Below are 26669 nucleotides of genomic sequence, written 5' to 3' on the forward strand. Positions count from 1 at the left end.
GTGTGATTAGGCCCTAAAGTGTACGTGTATTTTGGAGAAGGTTGCTACGTGCAAGTGTTGTCAGTTGCTGCCAAATATAAGGGCGCCTTTTCACAGAGAGATTTATCTAACAGTTTATTTAGCAGGAGAGGTTTTCTATGGGGATTTACTGCTGCTCTGGACAGTTCCTGTCTCAGCCAGAGATGTCATCAGGGAGCACTGTTTCTGAATGTAAATAAAACAACACTTCCTGCAGGACATACGGAAGCTGATAAGTATGGGAAGACTTGAGATTTTTAAATAGAAGTAAATTACAAATCTATATAACTTTCTGACACCAGCTGATTTGAAAGAAAAAAAAATTGCTGGACAACCCCTTTAAAAATCTCAAGTTTTCCCATACTTATCAGCTGCTGTATGTTCTACAGTCTTTTCAGTCTGAGACAGAGGTGGCAGCAGAGAGCACTGTGTCAGACTGAAAACAAAGTTCGTCTAACAACAGACTAAAAGAAGTAGCTCTTTCCCCTTACACAAACAGGGACAGGTTTTTTATCCAGCCTTGTTGCCAACCAATCCATTAATATGGAAGAAAGGGTAGAGGAGGTTGCACATATAGTACAGAGGAAGTCATGGTGCCCTAGGGAAGAAACAGGATTTTTATAATATGATGTGATTGCAACATCTTTATCTTTAATGAACAATGCAGATTGGCAAAACCCATGGTTTTATTATGTTCTATCCACCTGTGTGGATGCAACTTTCCTTAATAAAATCTAAAGCAAAACGCTTGCTGCTAGACCACTGATGTCAAAATGTACCAGAGCTGGCGGTAAAAGTTAGTTGTGTGTGAAAACTAATGTGTGAAATAAAGCAAACTAGTTGCAATATATATATATATATATATATATATATATATATATATATAATGTGTGTGTGTGTAAATTGCTTTAATGGTGCGTTCACACCTACAGGATCTGCAGCTGATTTTCTGCAGCAGATTTCAGTTAAATAACTGAACACAGCATCAGATTTGATGCTGTGTTCAGTTATTTAACTGAAATCTGCTGCAGAAAATCAGCTGCAGATCCTGTAAGTGTGAACGCACCCTAATCAGGTTATGGAGTCTAGAAAATTCATCTTCATATATCCCTCCCTAATACCTTGTTGTTATCGGTCTATTCTCCACCATCCAGTTCTCAGCACGCTGCTTTCTACTGAAAACACATAAATTGTGTGTCAGCTTTTCTCTCCCCCTCCTTCCCTCTCCCTTCTAAGATGGCTGATATAAATAAATCCCTCTCTGCAACCGTGTAGCTTCTTTGTAACGAGGAATTACAAAGAAGCTACAAAGTTGCAGATAAAGTCTGCCAGGGACTTGTTTACATCAACTGTCTCAGAAGGGAGGGGGGGAGTAGGGGGAGACAGAGAGAGAGGCTCCATACACAGATTTTTTTTTGTGTCTTCAGCAAAAGCAGCCACTCAGAACTAGGGGGAGGAGACTGAATTTGTAGTAAGTATGAAATGAATTGTTAGTTTTGTGATGGTTAACAACGTATGAAAAGTCATGTTTGAGTGGAATACCCTTTTAAGGCTCAGTTTGGCATCATGACATTCAGCCATCTCAAATTGATGTGGTAGAGCCTCTATGATGTGTCTAACCCTCTTCACTTACACTTGGGTCCATTCTGTACCGCTCTTATCCCTTCATTTAGTACAAAAGCTCAGCATGCTATGCTTCTCTGAGTCAAAACAATGGAATCCATATGAACAGAAACAGAAGTTAGAATGTCACTGTCGTTTAAATATTTTTTGCAGAAATCAATAGTACAGGCAATTTTAAGAAACTTTGTAATTGGGTTTACTAGCCGAAAAATGCATTTTTATTATGAAAAAAAAAAGCGATACGAAGCTCTCCCCCCTGTCTTCATGGTTCTCTTATGGAGATGGGAGGGGTTGAGGGAGATGAGGCACCAAAACAGGGCAACAAAGAGTTAATTTACAGCTACATCACCAGGCTATCTCCTCTGAAGTCAGCCCTGACCTCTCTGACCTCTGAATACTGGCTTTGCACACAGGTCCTGCTTTGTAATCCTTTTTTCTCTGCTCTCTGCTGCCGGCTAATCTCCCCCCTCCCCTCTCCATAGGTTACACAGGGCACAACTGATGTAAAAGAGGCGAGATTTCCTGATAACGAGCAGTTCTTTTTGAATGCAGATAATGGCATATTTGCCTAATAAACCCAAATACAAAGTTTCTTAAAACTAAAGACTAAGTTGTGAACAAGGCGTGTGCCCACGCCGAAACTCATTAACGAAACTGTCTGTCCCTTGATTTATGGATTCGCAATAAAGATATTTATGTGGAGAAAAGTCTGATCCCGTCCTGTTGTACTGGACGTATATACAGATTTTATGACTGATGTAAAAGAGTCGAGATTTCCTGATAATGAGCAGTGAATGAGAAGGGGGGGGGCTGGGGAAATTGTTTTTGAATGCAGATAATGGCATATTTGCCTAATAAACCCAATTACAAAGTTTCTTAAAATCACCTGGACTATTGATTTCTGCAAGAAAAAAAAAATGAGATTGACACGTTAACCCCTAAAAGTCAGTTACCTATTATATAGTAGTATTGTTGTTTCCTATCCACAGCTGAGCTGTTATCCGGGGCCCTGCCTTCCAGCGGATGACATGAAGTATAGAATGACTCGTCTCTCTGCAGATGGTGCAGATATTTACATCGTTGAACATGGCTGTGCCACAAACATTAAAGTAAGTTCTGTGCATTTGTATGAGAACAGAAAGCATTTGGAAACACGGGGGGAATCGTTGACTTCACCAGAAAACCAGCGTAATATAAAGAAGCTAATTTTTGTGCACCAATGTCAGTTTTTGCACAGTGCTCTAAAATGCTTGTGCAAACCACAGGGAAACTTGCACATTTTTTTTTTTAGCAAATGAGTGGTTGTTGAAAAGTTTACGACAGTTTTACACCAAACTCACACAAACAAAAAAAGCAATTCCCCCCCACTGACGGTATGTTTAGCACAATGCTGTAATGGTATCTACCACATTTTTTACGTCTCAGTAGGGCACGTGGTCTCCATCTTGGGACAGGGACAGGGTGGTGTACTTTTTTTTTAAATTAATAATTTATTTATTTTTATAACAGATGGGTGCTATCCGACTTGCAAATTGCAACCTCCATAACCAAGCTGTAGGTGAAGGTATTAGTGCGGCTATTCAGGATTTACAGCTGAGACAGTACATTGAACAATTGGACAGCAGCCGCTTAGGATTGCAGCCTGCCGTCTTACGCAGAGCCTATTGGCTGGAAACTGGCTCCTTGGTTTTAGGGCTTATTACAGCAGACATCGCACTCGCCGCCGATCATTCTTCCAAACACGAGGTCCAAAGGCACTTTTTGGAAACGCATGACAGCAGGACTAAGAGGTGGGTCAAACTATACATTTCTTTTCTTCAATTAGTCTTTCTAAGATGCAACAACATTTTACTCATTTCGTATTTTCCTATACTGTACTGCAGTAGGCAAGGTAGTTTATTTAAAGGGGTTGGCCACTTTATAGTAAAATTGTTCAGTATACAGTATTAGTAAGTTTAATCACTGTATATACTGACGGCCGCTCCCTGTGTACCTAATAGAGCTAAAATCAGAATCCCGTTTTTTAGGCTGTGCTGTCCTGCTCTGAGGTGAGTCTGTCCATAAGAAGGCTGATATGGAGGAGCATGTGACCATGCCCCGGCCCCCCAGTGTCCTCCATAGCCATATACAGGCTCAGTGGTGGACACTAGGAGGCGGAGCATGGTCACATGCTCCTCCATGTCAGCCATCTTATGGACAGACTCACCACAGAGCAGGACAGCACAGCCTAAAAAACGGGAGTCTGATTTTAGCTCTATAAGGTACAGAGGGAGCTGCTGTCAGTATATACAGTGATTACACTTACTAAGGCTGGGTTCACACACTGTATACTTCAGGCAGTATTTGGTCCTCAAGTCAGGTCCTCATAGCAACCAAAACCAGGAGTGGATTGAAAACACAGAAAGGCTCTGTTCACACAATGTTGAAATTGAGTGGATGGCCGTCATATAACGGTAAATAACTGCCATCATTTCAATATAACAGCCGTTGTTTTAAAATAACAGCAAAAATTTGCCATTAAATGACGGCCATCCACTCAATTACAATATTATGTGAACAGATCCTTTCTGTGTTTTCAATCCACTCCTGGTTTTGGTTGCTATACAGCCTCACAAATACAGCCTCAATTATACATAGTGTGAACCCAGCCTAATACTGTATACTGAACAATTTTACTATAAAGTGGCCAACCCCTTTAAAGGGGTACACTGGCCCGGGGAGGGGGTGGTTATAGACTGCGGCGGTCACTTACCTCGCCGGTTCCAGCACCGGGTCCCGTACACCCGTCCCGCGGCTGCTTTCTGGGGTCAGCTGCGGCATGAGATGTGACGTCTCAAGGCAGCTCAGCCATTCAGCGGCCGAGGCGGGACTCGCTACAGCTGCTTCTACTTAATTGTTTGTATGAGGAACTGTATGGAGCAGGAGAGATTTGCTCTTAAGGCTTAAAGGGGTACACTATTGAAAATCTTTTTCTTTCAGAAATTTATATAGATTTTTTTATATCTAATTTACTTCTATTTATAAATCTCAAATCTTCCAGTACTTATCAGCTGCTGTGTGTCCTGCAGGAAGCAGTGTTTTCTTTCCAGTCTGACACAGTGCTCTCTGCTGCCACCTCTGTCCTAGAAATGAACTGTCCAGAGCAGGAGAGGTTTTCTATGGGGATTTGCTGCCGCTCTGGACAGTTCCTGACAAGGACAGAGGTGGCAGCAGACAGCACTGTGTCAGGCTGAAAAGAAAACACAACTTCCTGCAAGACATACAGCAGCTGATAAGTATGGTAAGACTGTAGATTTTTAAAAATAAGTAAATTACAAATCTGTATAACCTTCTGAAACCAGTTAATGTGAATGGAAAAGATTTTCGCTGGAGTACCCCTTTTAAGTTTTTTAAATAAAGGAAATGTACAAATCTGTAACTTTCTGCTGCTACTTGCTTTGAAAATATATTTTGCTCTGGAATTTCCCCTTAATATTACAAATCACTTACGAACTCTTTGAATCTTTTTTGTCTCCATTACAGGTTGTGGTTCCTATGGCCGGATGACACTGTAAAGAACAAGAGGAGTAGAAACAAGTGTGGTTGTCTGGGAGGATGCAGGTTTTTTGGCGGCACTGCCACAGGGCTTGACTTTTTCAGATTGGAGGAGCTGACTCCATCCAGCAGCTCTGCCTTCTCTAACACCAGTGCCGAGTCAGACATGTTCTATGGACAGTCTTTACTGCAGCCCACCGAATGGATAATTACCAAAGAGATGCCGAAAGCTGGTGAAGGTGGGCATCACATTGGAATGATTTATTTTCTTGTGTTTGTATTGTTTGTTTTACTTAGTTATATAGATTTGTAATTGACTTCTATTTAAAAATCTCATGTCTTCCCATACTTATCAGCTGTTGTGTGTACTGCAGGAAGTGTTTTTTTTTTCTTTTCAGTCTGACATTTGCTCTCTGCTGCCACCTCTGTCCATGTCAGGATCTGTCCAGGGCAAGAAAGGTTTTCTATGGGGATTTGGTACTGCTCTAGACAGTTCCTGACATGGACAGAAGTGGCAGCAGAGAGCACTGTGTCAGACTGAAAAGAAAAAAACACTTCATGTAGGACATACAGCAACTGATAAGTATGGGAAAACTTGAGATTTTTAAATAGAAGTAAATTACAAATCTATATAACTTTACTGAAACCAGTTGATTTAAAGGAAAAAGTTTTTTGCTGGAGTACCCCTTAAACCGTGTACAACAAACTATGTTGTTCCTGATCAATTTAGCATCCTTATATTAGCTTTGCATGATGGTATGGTTTAAAGCCATAGGGGGAAAAACACAAGAAACCTTAGTTTGAACTTATTTGACTTTAAAATACTATTTTTTTTTTTATAGCGAAGACTAATGGCTGTAGAAGGAAGGAATGGGACTCCAGATCTGTGGTGATAGAGATTGAACGAAAAGCGCAGCACTTAAGTCTACAGGTTCCATTGCGTTCTCACAGCTCATCGTCTTCTGAGGAGAATAGCAGCTGTAGTGCTGCACTTCCCTTGCTGGCTGGAGAAAAAGACAGTCCAACTTCTGTTACAGAGGAAAGTCTAGGTCAAGTCGACTATCCACCTAGAGCCAAATCACAAGAATCCCATGGAAGGTGACTATCTTTTCCCTTTTGTTGCATTAGTAATTTGATTCTATTTACCATATTAAATGATTTATCCAACAATAGAACTGTGCCCAGACAGGTGCTATACCTAAAAATAACATATACCTACCTCCCTCACTCCCAGTCCATGCACAGTTATCAGTGTTTGCTGATTCTCCTCTTTAAAGTAATTTAAATGTCATTTTTCAGAAATCAATAACTATCAATAGTACAACAGATTTAAAGAAACTTTGTAATAGGTTTTATTCAGCAAAATAGTTTCCTTCTGTACTCAAAAAGCTGTTTTCCTACCCCCTTCCCCCCCCCCCCTCTCACTTCAGATGAAGCAGGATTTCTGTGTTAGTTATGCTGTGTGGAGGGGTCGAGGGGGATAAGTGAGCACGGAGAGGAGAAAAGGCCCCCCTCTGCACAGATCCTGCAATCTTCTCTCACCAAGATACTAGACTAACACTGACCTTCATGACCTGTGAATCCCGCGTTTATGTGGCCAAACAGTCTCCAAACAGCAGGGTTGCTTCTCTGCTCTCCCTGCTCACTCATCTCCCTCCCTCCTCCATAGGTTATAGTGCACTCCGCAAACCTGTCTTCACTTTGCTCCTCTGTAGTGAAGATAGCTTTGCCTGATAATGCACAAATAAGAAGCGAAAGGGGAAAACAGCTTTTTGAGTACAGAAAGAGGCTTTCCTGCCTAATAAAACCTAATACAGAGGGTCTTAAAATCGCCTGTACTATTGATTTCTGCAAAAAAAAAATTAAAAATTACATTTTAAGTAAGCAGAATTGTCCCGTTCATTGTCTTTTTTTTTCTTAACTGTCTTCAGATCTGCCATGCAGTCATTAAACCTTTTTTGACTCTCTAAAGGTGTCCTTGGTCCCTAAAATTAGAGGATTTTCTACAACCCGTGATCTAGAAAGGCCTCTACTTTTATTTATGCTGCATTATTGTGTAACTGGGCCATTTGATACAAAAAATGAAGAGAAAAAGATTTAGGGCACTCACCATTTAAACATGCACTGTCTTAATTCCATTGTGCGATATACAAAAGAGTAGGCAGGTGAAACTTATATCAGGCGTGGACGCCAAATACTCATCAGTGATTGCAGTCACAGCTGTATCACGCGCATGCGCGCTTCATCAGACCTGATGAAGCGCACATGCACGAGATACTGTACAGCTGTGACTGCAATCCCTGTTGAGTGTTTGGCGTCCATGCCCGATATAAATTTTACCTGCTTACTCTTTTGTATATCGCACAATGGAATAAAGACAGTGCGCGTTTAAATGGTGAGTGCCCTCAATCTTTTTTTCTTCATTTTTTGTATATGTTTACATATGAGGAGCACCTCCATACAGCACGTACCCGTACAACCTCACCCTGCATCCGTACAAGAAGCCTAAAAATCGGGTAGTGCCGGTGAACTTCCTCTAAACTGTTTTTTTAGGCCATTTGATAGCGCTCTAATGAAATGGAGGGAGGACATAGCCCTTTAGCGATTGTAGACGGCTTCACAGAGCCAGACTGCAGAGATTTGGGATTTGTGATCCTGTGATTTTACTTCAGGAAAATAAACAAGACCAACAGGGACCACTGTTGTGTTTTTTTTTTGTCTGGCAGCCGCCCATACACATCCATTTACTGCCATTCATTCAGTGCATTGAAATGTTTTGTCAAAGTATTTATAGGAAATTGGGAAAACCGGCCTAGAGTCTCCATACTTTTGCAAGGTTTTACGTGATGAAAGAAATAAGTTTTAAACGTATGTTTATTTTTGCTTGTTTCTTTGTTTTAGTGTTCCTCTTGAAGCTTCGAGGAGTAGTCCTGTTTCTCCAAACTCTCAAGATAGATCCGTAGTTCATTCTCCACTCCGATCTCCTTTAAAACGTCAGGCCTCTGTGTGCTCGACAAGACTTGGCAGCACAAAGAGCCTGTCTGCTGCTTTCTATGGGGACAAGCCGCCAGGACCTGTCGGAGTTCAGTTCAGTAGCGATGTCTCTCGCAGTGACGAAAATGTCCTGGATTCACCTAAGCAAAGGAGAAGTTTTGGTTCCTTTCCCTACACTCCATCCGCAGATTCCAACTCATTTCATCAGTACCGTTCAATGGATTCTAGCATGTCAATGGCAGACAGTGAAGCTTACTTCTCCGCAGCTGAAGAGTTTGAACCTATAAGCAGCGATGAAGGTCCAGGAACATATCCGGGGAGAAAAAGGCGAAAAAGACAGACTCAAAATATCGACTACAGTCGGGGTTCAATTTACCACAGTGTAGAAGGTCCTTTAACTGCATCTGCTCAAGGAGAAGACCGACCAGATGCAAAAACATTGCCAATCCGGACTCACGCCTCTCAGGCTTCCTTTGTCTCTGCTTTAGGAGGAGAAGAGGAACCCTTAGAGCATATATACCCAATAGAGGCTGAGAAGCCCACAGATCATGAACAAACTACTCAGCAGCCTGTAATGTCTTGCTACCAGAACTATCTCAGCCAGTTCCAGGTGTTTAACTGGTCGGTAAAACATCCCACAAATAAAAGAACTTCAAAGTCTTCTTTGCATCGGCCCTTAGATTTGGATACACCAACTAGTGAAGAAAGTTCCATATCGTATGAACAGCTCTGTGTCCCAAGTTTTAAGGTAGGTGTAAAAGGACCCTAAGGGTACTATTACACCAACAGATCTAACGAAAGATTATCTGCCAAAGATTTGAAGCCAAACCCAGGAGGGGATTTGAAAAGAGGAGAAATCCAGTCTTTCCTTTATGACCTGTTCTCTGTTTATAGTCTGTTCCTGGGTTTGGCTTCACATCTTTGGCAGATAATCTGTCGTCAGATCTGTTGGTGTAAAAGGACCCTTAGTTGTGGTGTAGTTTAGATTCATTGCAAGCTGCTGTATTCAGTACCTCTGGAATGGTCAAAGCAAAATCCGGTATTAGGGTATATGCACACTGAGTAATTCTCATGGATAACTTGCCACGGATTCCGCCGCTTGCCCCCTGCGTGCTTACACTTGACTCTCCGTCTGTGCCATAGACTCCATTCTAGGGAGTGGGGATCCCAACCTTGTGGGAGGTATTGGTAATATCACTAATTATGCCCGAAGGCTAATACCGTGCTTGCCCCAAGGTAAAACGTAACTTTTATTTAATTGTTTAAAATATACAAATCGTGATCTATATATATACAGTGCAATAAAATGACTGTGTTTACAGGTGCTGGATCGTACGTATGTCTGAGTAGTTGTAAGCAAATTGGTACTGGCGACTTCTATGCAATAGTCTCTGTTAGTATACAACGGTATCTACAATGATCAATATCGCCAATATCTTTGAGAAAGTCGGGGTTCCCGACGAAACTAGTTAGTGAAAGGCTGTGGATTTTTAATCTGGCTAGTGTTTACTGTAGAAGGATGTGTATCTGGGCATATATGTAGTTAGTTATGGGGCTTACTACAGCACACTACTGTTAGCAGTGTCAATGATACAGGCAACTTTCCGCCGTAGCTAACTGTCACAGACCAGGTCCGGACGGACTGGTATAACGGTAGCACGGGGATAGCGTTAGCAGGTCACTCAATCCAAGGTATCATAGCGTGCAAAATTACAGACCTGCAGAGTGCAGTGACAGCACGGCTATGACATTGTGTACCAGTATGACACTCAGTTAGTGCACTACCCCAGTGTTTTTTGTGATCTCCAATCAGCGATTGATCGCGGAGTACACATAACTGGATAGTAGTAGCACTAGTGCAATATCTCCAATCACTCTTACGAGTAAAGTACGCACAAGCCTCTACAACCCTGCAGAGCAGCGAAGCTATTAGCACGGTAGTTTATTACCCCTCATATTGGTATGCGACTTTGCTACATAATGTATGTTGTGAAATACACACTACTCATTGTAGATACCGTTGTATACTAACAGAGACTATTGCATACAAGTCGCCAGTACCAATTTGCTTACAACTACTCAGACATACGTACGATCCAGCACCTGTAAACACAGTCATTTTATTGCACTGTATATATATATAGATCACGATTTGTATATTTTAAACAATTAAATAAAAGTTACGTTTTACCTTGGGGCAAGCATGGTATTAGCCTTCGGGCATAATTAGTGATAGACTCCATTCTATGCTTAGGCAGATTCCGCCTTCCACCCAAAGGAATTGATATGTCAACTCTTTGGGCGGTCGCGGGAATTCAGCTGAGCATAATATGGAGCCTATGGGACTGGTGGATATTGAAGCGGGAGCACACACGGAATACACCGAAAGTTATCCATGTGATTTCCATAGTGTACATATACACTTACAGTCTAAAGTCATCATGGACATTCTGCTGCAGCAAAGTAAAATTAGGACTAGAGATGATTGAACAGCGCTGATGTTCAGGTTCGTACGAACTCGAACCATCGGTATTTGACTCCCGCAGTCTTCCCGTTCCGTGGAGAAGGTGGAGACAGCCCGAATCCTGCCTGGAAAACAGGAATACAACCTAGGCCCAGACTCGGGCTGTCTCCACCTTCCCCACGGAACAGGAAGACTGCGGGAGTCAAATACCGATGGTTCGAATTCGTATGAACCTGAACATCAGCGCTGTTCAATCTTCTCTAATTAGGACCTCAAATGTTTTGGAGAGATTTTTCAAATGTTATTGTAATACCAAGGAAGGATCCCTTTTCTTCCTAAGTGGATAGATGTAGAAAACTGTGGAGGTATAGAGCATAGAATGGTTTACTTTCAAAATGTTAGGACCATACATTGATCTTCTAGAAACATGAAGTATCATATGTGTTTCAGCATGCACTCTGAGCTCTGGATGACTTTCTAGAGAATGATAGAAATGTAACCAGTGTGAGCTCTTATACATATCGGCAATGGAAAAAGAGTTTCAGAGCGAGCAGTCAATAATCTTTTCACAGTTTCCATCTCACTTTGCAGCACCAGGGGGGTTACTAAATTAATAATAATGTACACATTTCAGGCTTGGAGCAAGTGCATTAAAGGAAAAGTCTGGGGGGAAGGGAAAAAAATGATTTACGGTCAGAAGAACATAAAAAGAGGTTATATTCACCTGTCCCAGCGCCCGTGCAGTGCTTCCCTCTCCTGCAACCCAGCCAGCTGTTACCTCAGCTCCCCTCTGACTACATCATCAACCGACAGACGGATGCCCCGCTCAGCCACTCACTGATTGAGACGGGACACCGCTGCAGTCACTGATTGGCTGAGGCGGCTAAATCCCACCCGCTTGTGACGTTTCATCCGGGTCGTGACATACCCAGAACCCGGGAGAAGGATAGGTACGGGCACGGGGACAGGTAAGCCTAGTGTCTTTCATTTTGGTTTAAAGGGGTAGTGCGGCGCTAAGCAATTATTCACAAAATAACACACATTACAAAGAACACACATTACAAAGTTATACAACTTTGTAATGTATGTTATGTATGTGAATGGCGCCCTTCCCCATGTTCCCCCCCACCCACGCTAAACCCGGAAGTGTGGTGCATTATACTCACCTGATTCGTGCCGACCCCCGGCCGCCATCTTGTGACAATGATGTAATCTTCGGGAGGCCGGCCGAACCACTGCAGCCGTCCCTCATGCCGGCCCCCCTCTGCCGCGTCATCAGCTGCTCAGCCGCGATTAGCTGAGCATAACTAAGCTCAGCCAGTCGCAGCTGAGCAGCTAATGACGCGGCAGAGGGGGGCCGGCATGAGGGACGCGTCATCTGCTGCTCAGCCGCGATTGGCTGACCTTAGTTATGCTCAGCCAATCGCGGCTGGGCAGCTGATGATGCGGCAGAGGGAGGCCGGCATGAAGGAGGGCTGGTGCGGTCCGTCCGGCCTCCCGAAGATGACGTCATTGTCCCCAAGATGGTGGCCGGGGTCGACACGAATCAGGTATGTATAGTGCTTTACACTTCCGGGGGTGGGGGGGACACGGGGAAGGGGGGCCATTCACTAACATAACATACATTACAAAGTTGTATAAACTTGTAGTACTGAGGGCTATAGCATGTCCTTACTCTATCTACCATCCCTATCCCCATCCCTAACAGTGTCAGCAGTTTGGAACATGAAGTACACCTGACAGGTTCCCTTTAAAAAACTGACTTTTGTACATCAGTTTGCATCAGTCAGCATCTGTATATCAGTTTATTTTTCTTCCTTGGTTTCTTACTACTTCTGTGGAGGCTCACTAAAAAAAACGTCAGATTCTGTTTATATTGTTTAAAAACGTAACAGCTTAACGGAACTGTGGTGGTGTGAATAACGCCAGTGTGAACCTATCCTAAGTTCAGAGTTTATATTTGCATTCCTCTTTTACATATATTGGCTTCTTTGCCTTGTTTCCCTTTACACATGGTATTGGTTTTAAGAGATGATCGTGTTTCTACTAGATAGCTGCCATCATTTTCTGAATTATGGCTGTAATTCTTTGATTTTAAAGTGGATGTTATACATATAGTATGTATATGTATATATATATATATATATATATTATTTATATGATAACTGAATGTATCTGTATATATATTCCTTGTACTTTGTAATAAGTCTTTTAGATCCTTACCCTTTTCTGCTTATTTATAGGTTATAAGACAAGGTCTTTCAGCCAATGCTTTGCTTGACAGAGGGATGCAACTCATGGGCTCCTCCTCTAGGTGAGTTATAAAACCTGTAAATTTACCCTCCGTTCTTTGCTGTAGATGCCAGAGAAACAAATACATATTACAATAAAAACATATTTGAATAAAAGCATAATATTTTATCACATTTTAACTTCCTTAAAGGGGTAGTTCACCAAAAAAAGGTGCCAGAGATCTATAAGCTATTTCTATAAAAATAAAAAAAAATCATAAGTCTTCCAGTACTTATTAGCTGCTGAATGTGTTTCAGGAAGTGGTATTCGTTCCAGTCTGGAGAGCAGGAGAGGTTTTCTTTGGGGATTTGCTACTGCTCTGGACAATTCCTGACATGGACAGAGGTGGCAGCAGAGAGCACTTTGTCAGACTGGAGATAATACATCACTTCCCGCAGGACATACAGCAGCTGATAAGTACTGGAAGGCCTAAGATCTTTTATTAGAAGTAACTTACAAATCTATGTAACTTTCTGGCACCAGCTGATTTGAAAGATTTTTTCTTTGTGAATTACCCCTTTTTTGTGATTTTTGATTATGTTATATGGTATTGGTACATTGTGGGATTAGTAACCTAGTAAACTTGAATTGGTATCAGAAGAAAGCTTCTGTTATAGAAACAATTGGGGTGTTACATATACTTTAATTTTAGATTTTTTTTTTCCGTTTTGTACTGAAATATGCAATGCCTTATACCATACAGACCTTCATATTCTCTCCCTTCTATTGTTTAGCACCCCTTACACTCCCTTGGAGAAAAAAGCTATGGACAACACAGACGATGAAACACTGACTGAAGAATGGACTCTCGATCAGCCGATTTCTCACACAAGGACGACGGCCATTGTAGAAGTGAAAGGAGCAGTTGATGTTGTTTTGAGTCCCCTGGTAGCTGAAGTATTAGACAGGTACATTTTTTACAAGCTGTATAATGTTGGTATTGTGATTTTGCCTTTTATTTTTTACCAATGTAAAAAAAAAATTAGCACCAATATGTGCTATTGGTGATAATTCCTTTATACCTCTATTTGGAAGGGGTTTTCTGAGTTGTACAAAAAAGGCCTTGTACTGCTGGAATATTGTTTCTTTATATATACATTTGTATACACATATACTTGTTTCTAGCAGTACAGGCACATCGCTGCATCGGGGGGCTCAGTGGGCCATGCGATTTGAATGAGTTTGCTTTAAAAAAAATATTTACTTAGAAAATTGGTGATGTGTTTACTCTTAGTTTACCCACTGTATATTAAAGGGGTTGGCCACTTAATAATAATAATAATAATAATAATAATAATATTCAGTGTACAGTATTAGTAGCTGTGCTTACTACAGTTACTGACAGCAGCTTCCTCTGCACCTCATTGAGCTGAACTCAGACTCCACTCCTCCAAGATGTGCTGCCCTGCTCTCTGCTGATTTTATCCATAAGATGGACGATATAGAGGAGCATGTGACCATGCCCTGCTCCCAGTGTCCGCCATAGGCTAAATGGTGGATACTGGTTGCAGGGCATGGTCACATGCTCCTTAATGTTCGTCCATCTTAGGCTAGGTTCACAGTGCGTTTTCAGCATCCGTTTAACGGATTCATTTTTTGTAAAATAAAAACGGATTGCAAAAAAACGGATGCATTTGTGTGCATCCATTCCATTTTTGATCCGTTTTTCCATTGACTTCCATTATAAAAAAAAAAAACGATCAAAACGGATGCGTTTTTTTTTTTTGACGCACAATAAAATACTGTTGACACTACTTTTTTGACTGTTAAAAAAAAACGGATCTGTTAAACGGATGCTGAAAACGCAGTGTGAAACTAGCCTTAGTGAGATGAATCACTACAGAGCAGGACAGCACAGCCTGGGGGAGCTGCTGTCAGTAAGTGAATACAATTACTAATACACTGTACACTCATCTATTTTACTATAAAGTGCCCAACCCCTTTAGAAGGACGTAATCTATTTCTGGTTAATTGAAGCAACAATGGGATTTCTTTGTATTGTCATTACTGGGAGTTGTAAACCTGGTTGTTTTTCCTAGGTACATAGAGGCCATGGTACATTTCACCAGCACCCGACATCCAGCTGCGATTGTTGATGACCTCCATGCAAAGGTGTTGAAGGAAGCTGTACAAAATAGTAAAACCACGTTCTCCGAAAATGTAAGATTTTTTTTTTTTTTATTATTATTATTTTTGTCAACTAAATTCAATGATCTTTTCTTTCCAGAATCAGGTGCTTTTTGTATATTAAATCATTTAAGCAGATAGTTAAAGCGTTACTGTCACTTAAATGTCAGAAATTAATAAGTATCAGTAATATAAACGATTTTAAGGAACTCTCTAACAGGTTTTATTAAGTACTTATTTGTTCTTAAAAAGTTGTTTTGCAACCTCCCCCCTGACTTCAGAAGACACAGCATTTCTGTGTCCATAATGCTTTAGGGAGGGGTTGAGGGTAATGAGAGAGCACGGAGAGGAGACAAGGCAGCCCTGCAAAACACTACATCCTGCAATCTTATTTCACCATACTCTCAGACCAGCACTGACCTTTCTGACCCCTGTGTTTTATGTGCCCAGACAGTCTCCAAACTGTACAGCTTTTTGCCTCCTCTTCCTGCTCCCTCATCCCCCTCCCCCCATAGATTATAATGGACACAGCAGAACCCATCTTCACTTTGCTCCTCTGTAGTAAAGATGGTTTTCCTGATAATGAACAGTTGGGGAGGAACTTTTTTGCCTAATAAAACCTATTACATAGTTTCTTAAAATTGCTTATACTATTGACTACTGCAAAAAGATTTCAAATGACAGCTACACTTTAATAGCGGTAGCTGGTAGAGTTTAGCTATGAGGCCGAGACATGTATTATACCATTTGGATTGTTGTGTTTTGCGTCAGTGCACATATAAAAAAAGACAAGCGCGGTTGTCAAGTCCAGAGCTGGTTGTAAATGTACAATATAGCAGATTAATTGTAGCCTGTGGGTATTTACTGAGAGAGCTTTTTCAATCACAAATGAAATCTGTAGCCGTCCTAACAGGCATATGTGAAGAATGAAGCTATAATCTTTGCATTAGAGTAATGTATAATTTATGGGCAGATCTCGGAAAGGTTATTGCACACCTCATAAAACCAGTGATAAGGATGCAATATATGGTTATCTTGTTGCCGGCTGATAGTATTTCCAGAGTTCTGTTTAGAGATGATAGATATATAGTGAAATATTTATTGTCCTTGATACATTATGAGAAGATAATGTCTGTGCATTTGTTTTATATTCAGCTACCGTCAAAGCAAGATAATAAAGTGCCCAAACCTGAGAGTCATGTAAAAGGAAGCACAAATCAAACACAGACCAAAGGCGGACTAAATCAAGATAATGTCAAGATCAAGGGGCTCCAAGCCAATGTCTCCATACCCAAGGTATACCTCGTGTTACGTTTCTTCCTAAAAGCTTTGTCTGCATCTAAATATTTAATGTGTAAAGTACGTGCTACATTTAAGATGGGGCACGGAGGGATACAGGTCTAGGCCGTGTTCAGAAGCTGTATGAGACTGGCAATTTTGTGACCCGGCCGGATCACGGAACGGCCGGTCTCAGAGAGATCATCCTGGCCGGTACTGGATGATCTTAAGCGCATCCGTGTGCGCCCACATCAGAACTCTCCACTGCACACAATGGAGCGCGCGGCCGGAGCCACTCTCTTCATTGTGTGCACTGACAGGGTTTTCTGTGTCCGCCACTAGGGATCCCGGACGCAGTGTATACCATGTGTATACACTCCGGCCGGGATTTCCTCAGCCTGCAGCACTACATAAGTACTGCAGAAATCACGGCCGTGATTACCGCGGAACTTATGTTGTGTGAACATAGCCCTATGCTGGATGGTACAGTGGCTGAGGCAGCGGAATGATGTGCAGCGAGTTTCATACATGGGACCTTTTCTGATTAATGGGAATTGTGCACGGATCTCGCTGGTTATCATTCTATTGCCTCAGCAACTGTTCTCCCCAACTAGGAACTGGGTCTTTCCAACCCTGAGCAGAAGAGAGTTTAGCGTTACAAGTATACTTAAAGGCTACGTTCACATTATGTATGCACAGTGGCCGCTGTCAGTGATGATCACCTGGCCGATACTGCAGTATTTGAATTGGAATACGGGCACATTCGGCTGTGCCCGTGCTCCGATTAACCATAGAACACAATGGAAAGTACAGCCTGGAGCCGTTCTTTACGTTGTGTGCTCATTCTATTTTGTGCCGCCGCTGTTCACTGAATAGTGGCTGCCCAAAATAGACTTGTGAGTTTTCTCAAGTCAGTATATACACTGTGTCCATGTTCCATAGAAAACATTGTTATTTCACTGTTCAATAAAACAGCTGTTACTTATTGAAAATATGCAGAATGTGAACTTGGCCTAAAGGGGTATTCCAAGAAAAATAACTTGACAAACAAGTAACTGACCTCTGAACCCCTATTTGTGCTACGAATAGAGCCGCAGGTACGGCCCGAGACCCACAGCTCTATTCATTCCTATGGAGGTGCCATAGAAATTATGTAAGCTGTACTCATCTCTTGCCGGTAGCTCCATAGGGATGAATAGAGCTGCCGGAAAGTTCCTAGTAAGCTGGAAGTGAGCACTCTTTTGGCTTACTTGTCTGTTTCCGGCACCTCCGTAGGAATAAATAGAGCCACGGGTCATGTGCTGTACCCACGGCTCTATTCATAATACAGAAGCCGGGGCAGAAATGGAGATCGGTGGGGGGTATGGAAGTCGGATCCCCTGCATTCTCTTACTTTTCCCCTATCTTGTGAATTTTTCCCGGCGAACCTCTTTAAAGGGGTAGTGCGGCGCTCCGCAATTATTCACAGAATAACACACATTACAAAGTTATACAACTTTGTAATGTATGTTATGTCTGTGAATGGCCCCCTTCCCGTGTCCCACCACCCCCACCCGTGTACCCGGAAGTGTGGTGCATTATACATACCTGACTCATGTCAACCCCTGTCTCCGATCTTCAGACAATGACGTCCTCTTAGGTTACAGTTATGCTCAGCCAATCACGGCTGAGCATCTGATGGCGCTGCAGAGGGCGTCCGGCACTAGGGACAGTCGGAGGTGTTCGGCCGGCCCCCCTTTGCAGCGCCATCAGGTGCTCAGCTGTGATTGGCTGAGCATAACTGTGCTCAGCAAATCGCGGCTGAGCACAGTCATGACACGGCAGAGGGGGGCCGGCATCAGGGATGGCAGGAGCTGTTTGGCCGGCCTCCAGAAGATGATGTCTTGGCACAAGATGGCGGACGGGCGCGACGCGGATCAGGTATGTATAATGCACCACACTTCCGGTACACGGGTGGGGGTGGTGGGACACGGGAAGGGGGCCATTCACAGACATAACATACATTACAAAGTTGTATAACTTTGTAATGTGTGTTGTTCTGTGAATAATTGCTGAGCGCCGCACTACCCCTTTAACCCCTTAGCGACCCATGGCGTACCTGGTACGTCATGGTGCCACGGGGGGTGTTCAGAGCGGGGTCCCACCTGGACCCCGCTCTGAACGGCACCGCTTCAGGCTGCAATCTGCAGCCGGGCAGTGCCTCTATTAGCCGGCGCAGGTCCCGTTGTCGCTCCGGCTAATTAAGCACTTTAATGCAGCTGTCAAACCTGACAGCTGCATTAAAGTGCTTTATGGACAACATCCCTGGTGTCTAGTGGGACAGATCTCCTGCACCGCGATGCGATTTGGGGGGGGGGGGAAGATCCGTTCTTCTGCCCGGCCCTGGCCTCAGCGTCGCAATGACGCTGAATCCGGCTCGGCAATAGATTGCTGTGGCCTGCAGCAAGCCAAAGCAATCTATGACCAATCTAATTGATTTATGAGAGATCAGTCCTGTGTATATACAAGTCCCCCAGGGGGGCTTCTAGTTTTTGTAAAAAAAAAAAAAAGGTTTTTACTAATAAAAAATCCCCTCCCCTAATAAAAATCCAACTCACCCCCTTTTCCCATTTTATAAATATAAATTAATAAATAAACAAATAAATAAACATGTTTGGTATCGCTGCGCACGTAATCGCCCGAACTATTAATTAATCACATTCCTGATCTCGCACGATAAACGGTGTCAGCGCAAAAAAATTCCAAAGTGCAAAATTGTGCATTTTTGGTCGCATCAAATCCAGAAAAAATGTAATAAAAAGTGATCAAAAAGTCGTATATGCGCAATCAAGGTACCGATAGAAAGAACACATCATGGCGCAAAAAATGACACCTGACACAGCCCCATAGACCAAAGGTTAAAAGCGCTATAAGCCTGGGAATGGAGCGATTTTAAGGAACATATATTTGTTAACAATGGTTTGAATTTTTTAAAAGCCATCACATAATATAAAAGTTATACATGTTACATATCATTGTAATCATAACGACTTGAGGAACATGCATAACAAGTCAGTTTTACCATAAGGTGAACGGCGTAAATTCAAAACTCCCGAAATCAAAACAAATTCGTGTTTTTTTTTTTCAATTTTACAGTGCAAATGATTTTTTTTACGGTTTCGCAGCATATTTTATGGAAAAATAATGCCTGTCATTGCAAAGTACAATTTGGTTCGCAAAAAATAAGCGCTCATATAAGTCTCTAGGTAAAAATATGCGAGCGCTATGGACTTTTAAACATAAAATGGAAAAAGCAAAAGCGCAAAAACGAAAATTGGCTTTGACCTTAAGGGGTTAAGCTACATATACTTTTTATGAAGCAAAAGGATTCAATGTCCATCTCGGGAGTATCCTGGTCCTTCCCTTATGGCAGCCAGATCCGTGATTGTCTTCTGTGGTTTTCTATGTGTTTATTATAGATTTTACCGTTTACGGCAATAACCACAGCTATAAAATAGGTTGAAAGACTTAAACGTTTTCCGATTTAGTCATAGATTCAGCTCTGTATAATATATTCAGGTTTTATGCAGTGTTTTGTCTTCTTCTTATAGGGCTGAGCCTTGCCGTATATTTATGTTGTCACCATCTTAATTTTAGAAGAATAGATGATGGTATTGTGTTACCATAATCACCCGGTCTCATTTCAGGTGAATCTGTGTTTGTTACAAGCATCCATCGAAGAGTCTCCAAATGTTGCTGCAAATAAAAGTGTTACTCATGTGTCTTTAATTGCACTTTGCTTTGATAGAATCGCTACACAAGTCCGGATGAACAGGTAAAATAATGTGATTTTTTTTAAATATATAAACAGGCCGAGATCATGCACTGTTTTTTGCCACGGTTGTCACTTATTCCAGGCATTTTCCTTGGAAAAGCATGTTGGAAATGCAGGACGCCAATTAGTCCCAGTGTGTCTATGACTAAAATTAAAAAATGTTGATTAAAACCGCTGTCAAGAGAGTAAAAAATGTGACAACCCCCCATCCCCAATCTATGTAGGAGAGGGTGGTGGGTAATCAGGAGACATACCTGTTAGTTTCGCCTGATAGATATCTTAAGTGTATTGAAAGTGACCCTCAAAAGTCCAGATAGTGTTACCCAGCACAGAGAAGGCCTGGGATAGTCCAGCCTATGTTCTCTTTATCTGTGGCTGTCAGTCAAATGGGTTAGGCAGATGCAGTGTCGGACTGGGGTATCTGGGACCCATCAGAGAAAATGATCCTGTGGGGCCCATCAATGAAGAACCAGCAAGAAACAACATGTCAGTCAGTGTTTGTGCAGGTTCTAAAGCTGGAGGCCCACTGGAGGATCCTGCCGTGCTTTGGTGGGCCAGTCCGACACTGGGCAGATGCAATTGGGTACAGATGCGGTAAGTAAAAGGAATCTGTCACTAGTTTTATGCCGCCTTAAATAAGGGCAGCATAAACTAGTGACAGAAATGCTGAACAGATCGTTGTGTTACTTACATCATTTTGTTCAGCCGTTCTCCTAATATGCAGGAGAATAGGATTCTTACCACACCCCTCCCCCGCCCTCCAGCTGCTGATTGACAGGTGACTGCCTATAAACAGCATAGATAAATAACTGCCAATCAGCAGCTGGTGGGCGGAGTTTTCTGCTTTTCATGAATATTCAGGACTACTGGGCTCATGCACATAATGGAGAGGATTACTTATTGTCCATGTTATTCAGGAGGAGATCTCTGGATCAGCTGCACAGAACAATGTTAGTGATACGTCATTCTGTTCAGCTTCTCTGTCACTAGTTTATGCCACCCTGAGATAGGACACCATAAACCTGCTGACAGAGTCTCTTTAAGATTTCATGGACTTGACTTTATTCTTGGGATGGACTCCCACCGATCATAGTGTTATGCATTATCCTATATAGAAAGTATCCTAGCATATACGTTATCATTGAAATTTGGGATCTTTTGTATGTTGATTCAATAAAGAGGTGTAGTGGAAGAATTGCCAAACAATCCGGAGACTGGTCGTCCACCTGTAAACTTGGAGAAGTATGCCAACGCCACGAAAATGCAGCCACAGTCATCTGGGTCATTGAGATCCAATGCTGGAGCAGAGAAAGGAAAAGAAATAGCTGCCAAATTAAATGTCCATCGGGTACATGGTCAGCTCAGAGGCTTAGATACATCAGGTGAGATACCCTTTAGTAACATATCTGTAATAATTAGCTGTGTACTAAAAGATCCAGAAGAATCATCATATAATATACCGTATTTTTCGGACTATAAGACGCACCTGTATAGGGTGCACTTAGTATTCAGATAACAGAAAATAGAAAAGAATTATTCATACTTCCCTGGTGGTCTAGTGTAGAGGTTAGGTGTACACTGGTCTAGGGTAATGCCTCCTTTCTGAGCAGTTATATGGTAGAAGAAGGGGTTAATATTTCATTATTATAATAATACAACCCTGTCTGGTGACATTGGCACTGCTATTTGGTATATCCTAAGTGGGCAGGTGGTAATGTCTGGGCTGCTTTAAAGTGGTACTCCAGTGAATTTTTTTTTTCTTCAAATCAACTGGTTTCAGAAAGTTATATAGATTTGTGATTTGCTTCTATTTACACATTTCAAGCCTTCCAATACTTGTCAGCAGCTGTATGCCCTGCATGAAGTGCCACCTCTGTCCATGACAGGAACCGTCCAGATCAGGAGAGGTTTTCTATGGGCATTTGCTGCTGCTCTGGACAGTTCCCGACATGGACAGAGGTGGCAGCAGAGAGCATTGTGTAAGACCAGAACAGAAAACACCACTTCCTGCAGGACATACAGCAGCTGAAAAGTACTGGAAGACTTTAGATTTTTAAATAGAAGTAAATGACAAATCTGTATAATTTTCTGAAACCAGTTGATTTGATAGAAAAAGATTTTTAAATGGTGCAGTCCCAATGCTGAGCAGTCAGATCACACTGCAAGGCCAAAACGAGAATCTATCAGGCTCCCCTGACTGCAGACTATAAGACTCAGGGACTTTTTAGTAATTTTTTTTTTTCATTCTAAAAAGCCTGTTTTAAAAAAGTCCCCAAAATACGGTAGTATGCTTTGTGTTCAGCGGCTGCTTAAAGTTGTAGGTAAAGGACATGCGGACAGTTACGGGAAGTGCTAATCTACTGAAAACATATGGAATTTGCCGTCTGCAGACTTTTCAGGAGTTTAGATTTTAGCAAGCTATATACCTCAGGAGGTAGAATGAATTTAAAACTTTGCCGTCTCCATTTGCAGCGTGAGCGACTGCAATATTTTGTGTGCACATAGCCAAAATGTCATTGTGTCTGCTGCCTTGTAGATAACGCTTCTACGCTCTTACCATTAGATTTTTCTCTCCCTTTGATCAGACATGGGAACCTGTGCAATCACCACAATTCCCTTTGAAAAATCAAAGGTTCTGTTCACCCTGGAAGAATTAGATGATTTTACATTTGTGGACGAAACTGAACAGCCTCCGACTACCGATGTGACCCGTATCGGCCCGAGTCAAGAAAAATGGGGATGGATAATGTTTGAGTGTGGAATCGAAAACTTGGTGGTTAAAGGTGATCATTTGGTTATTGTTTGCTATGAAAAAATATTAAATAAAAGTTACTCTAACTTTTTTCCCCCAGATTTGTAAGGCTGGGTTCACACTACGTTTTTTTCATCCGTTTTTGCCAAAAACATATGTATTTGTGTGAATCCGTTTTTTTCTATTGACTTCCATTATAAAAAAAAAAGGGGGGGGGTCAAAACATCCGTTTTTTTATTAACGGACACAAAAATGAGGTCGACTACGTTTTTGTGTAGGTTAAAAATCAATGGAAAACGGAACAAAATGGATGCACACAAATGCATACTTTTTTCCATCCGTTTATTCATGGATGAAAAAACGGGTTGCAAAAACGTAGCGTGAACCCAGCCTAATCTGTTGTATTTAGTTTACTTTTATTACTTGCTGTAGGGATACCACATTGAAATGAGAAATCCGGACATTTTTAAAAATCTGGTACCTGAACAGGAGTATGAACTTACCCCTCCCCGTGATCGTGGTGAGTGGTGGGACTGGCTCCAAGACTTCTGCCGAAAGCCATTTTCTCCCGAGTTGTGATGAGATTACGACGCTGGGGCGGGGGAAGGACTTTCTGGCTGATGGATTGGCCGCTCAGCCAATCATTGACTGGAGCTGTGTCCCACCCCAGTCACTGACTGGCTGAGCGGCCAGTCCATTAGCCATGTTGTGATGTGTCGGCGCTTGTGATCCCGGAGTCCCAAAGCTGCTCACCGTGCGCAGGGGGAAAGGTAAGTTCATACTGCTGATCAAATTTCCCCCTGCTTGCTGCCAGATTTTGTTGACAAGATCCCAAAGATCAGGTCAGCAGGTTTGAATGGTCTGATCGGTCACTGAAGAAGCATTTGCTTGTTCATCGGCTTATCACTAGCTCTAGGCAGTGTTGGCCTGTTCACCCATGCATGGTCTTGCACTCCTCTTCCCTATCAAGATACCTTCTTTCAAGGAAATCAATGTGAGGAATCCAAAGCTTAATAAAACTTTCAGACTTTATTTCGGCATACAATTTCAAATCACAATTAAATTTGCGCCGACGTGTTTCCTGAAAGCCCCTTAATCATGGCAATGTATTTTTACAACACATTGCAAAGATTTATATGCCAATATTACTATATGCCAATTCACTTATAGTAGAAGGAGAAGGACGGCACTCCGTGGGTCAGCTCAAGAATCTAACAGAGACTTTATATTTACATAGACTCCTTCACATGTGGGCTTATAGCAAAGGAACGCAAGATATAGAATTAGAGTTGTATACTCTACTGATATGTAATCTACTGGTAACTTTAATGGGTGTTTTGGAGATGACAGAGACCCTTCAACCACGTGCTCCTTCCTGTATGTTTGAGTGAGCTGACACATTCATCTATACCTTCTCTTAAGCAAAATATAATTTAGACATCTCTTTCCTATAGTTCCCATGGGACGTACAAAGAATAGGAAGATGTTGCTGACCTATATTAGGAGAGTATTACTGAAAGTGTCGCTGTCATACTTTTATTTTATTTTTGCAGAAATCAATAGTCCAGGTGATTTTAAGAAACTTTGTAATTGGGTTTATTAGGCAAATATGCCATTATCTGCATTCAAAAAGACTTTCCCTAGGTCCCCCTCCCCTCCTCTCTCTTATCTACTGCACATTATCAGGAAATCACATGCCCCTGTCTGTTCTATGGAGAGGGGAGGGGGAGGAGGGAGATTAGTCGCCTGCAGAGAGCAGAGAACAAAGGATTACACAGCGAGAGCTGTGTGAAAGCCGGTATTCGGAGGTCAGAGAGGTCAGTGCTGACCTCAGAGGAGATAGCCCGATGATGAAGCTGTAAATTAACTCTTTGTTGTCCTGTTTTGGTGCGTCATCTCCCTCCACCCCTACCCTCTCCATAGGAGAACCATGAAGACTCGGGTGGGAGCTTCAAACTGCTTTTTCATGATAAAAATTGATTTTTCGGGTAATAAACCCAATTATAAAGTTTCTTAAAATTGCCTGTACTAAAAATGTAAAAAACAGTGACACTTAAAACAGTAAAGCGAGTAAAATATAAAAGTGTATATAGTAATGTGTGTATATGTAAACTGCATGAAGCAAAGGGCACCTTGTGTTTGATTATATCGTCAGGCGCTTTCATCTTTTGTCCTATTTAGTTAACAGGGTGGCCAGGTGTTTAGAATACCCATTTTTCAGGTAAATCTGAGTTAATGGAGATCTGTCTCCCACTGAGGACATCCATCACTTAGCCAGAGCGGAGAGCAGGATGGGCCCAGCACATCTATGGAGACAACACCGAGTTTATCATCCTCTTATCCAACATACTAAATAATAGCAGCCGCATATCCGTTATATTAGTGACCAAACGAGAGGGTTTCCCTGGAGCCACAGATGGCTCGTTCAGGCCGACAGCATCTCTTTGTTACTGTATGGAGCATTTTCTTGGCAAATTACATTTTATATTGATAAAGTTAAGAAAACTCTGCCAAGAAGTTCACGATCAGCAATACAGATGTTCATCTGTTCTGAAAGTAGTAACTAGGGATGAGCGAATTTACGGTAATAAGGAAGTAAAGCTCTTTGATATCTCAGCAATCCGCTCATCAACCTGCTTCCATTTAACTGACTGCCGCTCCTCCCCGGGTGCTGGGAAAAGCTGGATCCAGTCCTGGGAAAGTAGGAGAAGTTTCCCAGGACTGCATCCAGTTTATCTCAAGAGTGGTATGGAGCAGCAGTCAGTTAAATGGAAACAGGCTGATGAGCGGATTGCAGAGATAATGAAGCGTTTCACTTCGCTCTTCTCTAGTGGCAGCCTTGGAAGAGTAACCTTGTTGTATGATGGTCACCTTGATCATATTGAACATTTCCAAACTCTGTAAACTTGTAGGTATAGCATTTTTTTCTTAAACTTATGTTACTTTATTTTTTCAGGTGGGCGACAGTCTGGGGCTCTCTTACATAATTCTTTTGGCGTAATGGGGAAATCCAGCACCACTGAGCGGAGTGGACACCTTAAGTCTAATGATTCTTCCGATTCACCTACTGGAAGTGGCTATAGCACTGATGTATCTGATGATAATATTCCATGTGATGGCATGAGCCCATCCTCCGATATCAATGGGAATTCTGTGTCTGATGAACAAGTAAATAAATATATTAACTATATGGGTGTTATTTTTTTTATATTTATAAAAAAAAAAATTTACTTTAAATTTTTATTCAAAATTTTTTCAAAATACATTTTTTACAAACAAGGCCTTAAAGAGGCCTAAAATAGAGTAACAAAGAAAACTTGTATACAGCCTAGTAGAAAGAGAACAAGTTAAAATGGAAAAAAGATTAATGTTCACCTTAAACTTTGTGATTAAACTTATTTAATGCGAAGCAGGAGAAAGAAAAGTTTCATATGCACATTGTAAGTTTACTCGGTTTATTACTTCAAAAATTGAAGTAGGACTGGGTGACTTCCATGTATGAGCTAACGCTAGTCTGGCTGCAATGAGTAAATGGTGAATAGTCGTTCTTGTGGCAATAAGAAATGATTCTAGGTTGATATCCAAAATCTCTAAGGCTGGGTCTAGTTGGCATGTATTTAAAGTGATGTTGGAAATTAAATTAAATACATCTTTCCAATATTTGGAGATGTTTGGACAAGACCACCACATATGTAATTGGTTGGCAATTTGGCCACAGCCTCTCCAGCAGAGATTAGAATGGTCTGGAATAATGTGAGATAGTCGTGAAGGAG

The 26669-nt window shown here is 41.8% G+C and overlaps 1 protein-coding gene across 11 annotated transcripts in view; it reads left to right on the forward strand.

The window, feature by feature from the left end:
* BLTP1 (bridge-like lipid transfer protein family member 1) overlaps positions 1-26669 on the forward strand; it is a 197891-nt gene that overhangs the window by 91331 nt on the left and 79891 nt on the right. For all 11 annotated transcript variants that reach the window (XM_069978550.1, XM_069978552.1, XM_069978555.1 and 8 more), the window contains exons 24-36: positions 2631-2750; positions 3151-3431; positions 5164-5414; positions 6018-6273; positions 8077-8917; positions 12877-12947; positions 13660-13833; positions 14965-15085; positions 16208-16348; positions 20017-20144; positions 21324-21526; positions 22730-22927; positions 25853-26064. In XM_069978550.1, coding sequence (XP_069834651.1) covers positions 2631-2750; positions 3151-3431; positions 5164-5414; positions 6018-6273; positions 8077-8917; positions 12877-12947; positions 13660-13833; positions 14965-15085; positions 16208-16348; positions 20017-20144; positions 21324-21526; positions 22730-22927; positions 25853-26064 — 2997 coding nt within the window. The remainder of the gene's footprint in view (positions 1-2630; positions 2751-3150; positions 3432-5163; positions 5415-6017; positions 6274-8076; positions 8918-12876; positions 12948-13659; positions 13834-14964; positions 15086-16207; positions 16349-20016; positions 20145-21323; positions 21527-22729; positions 22928-25852; positions 26065-26669) is intronic.

The sequence above is a fragment of the Dendropsophus ebraccatus genome, chromosome 7, assembly GCF_027789765.1.
Source record: "Dendropsophus ebraccatus isolate aDenEbr1 chromosome 7, aDenEbr1.pat, whole genome shotgun sequence".
In the NCBI taxonomy this organism is placed as follows: Eukaryota; Metazoa; Chordata; class Amphibia; order Anura; family Hylidae; genus Dendropsophus; species Dendropsophus ebraccatus.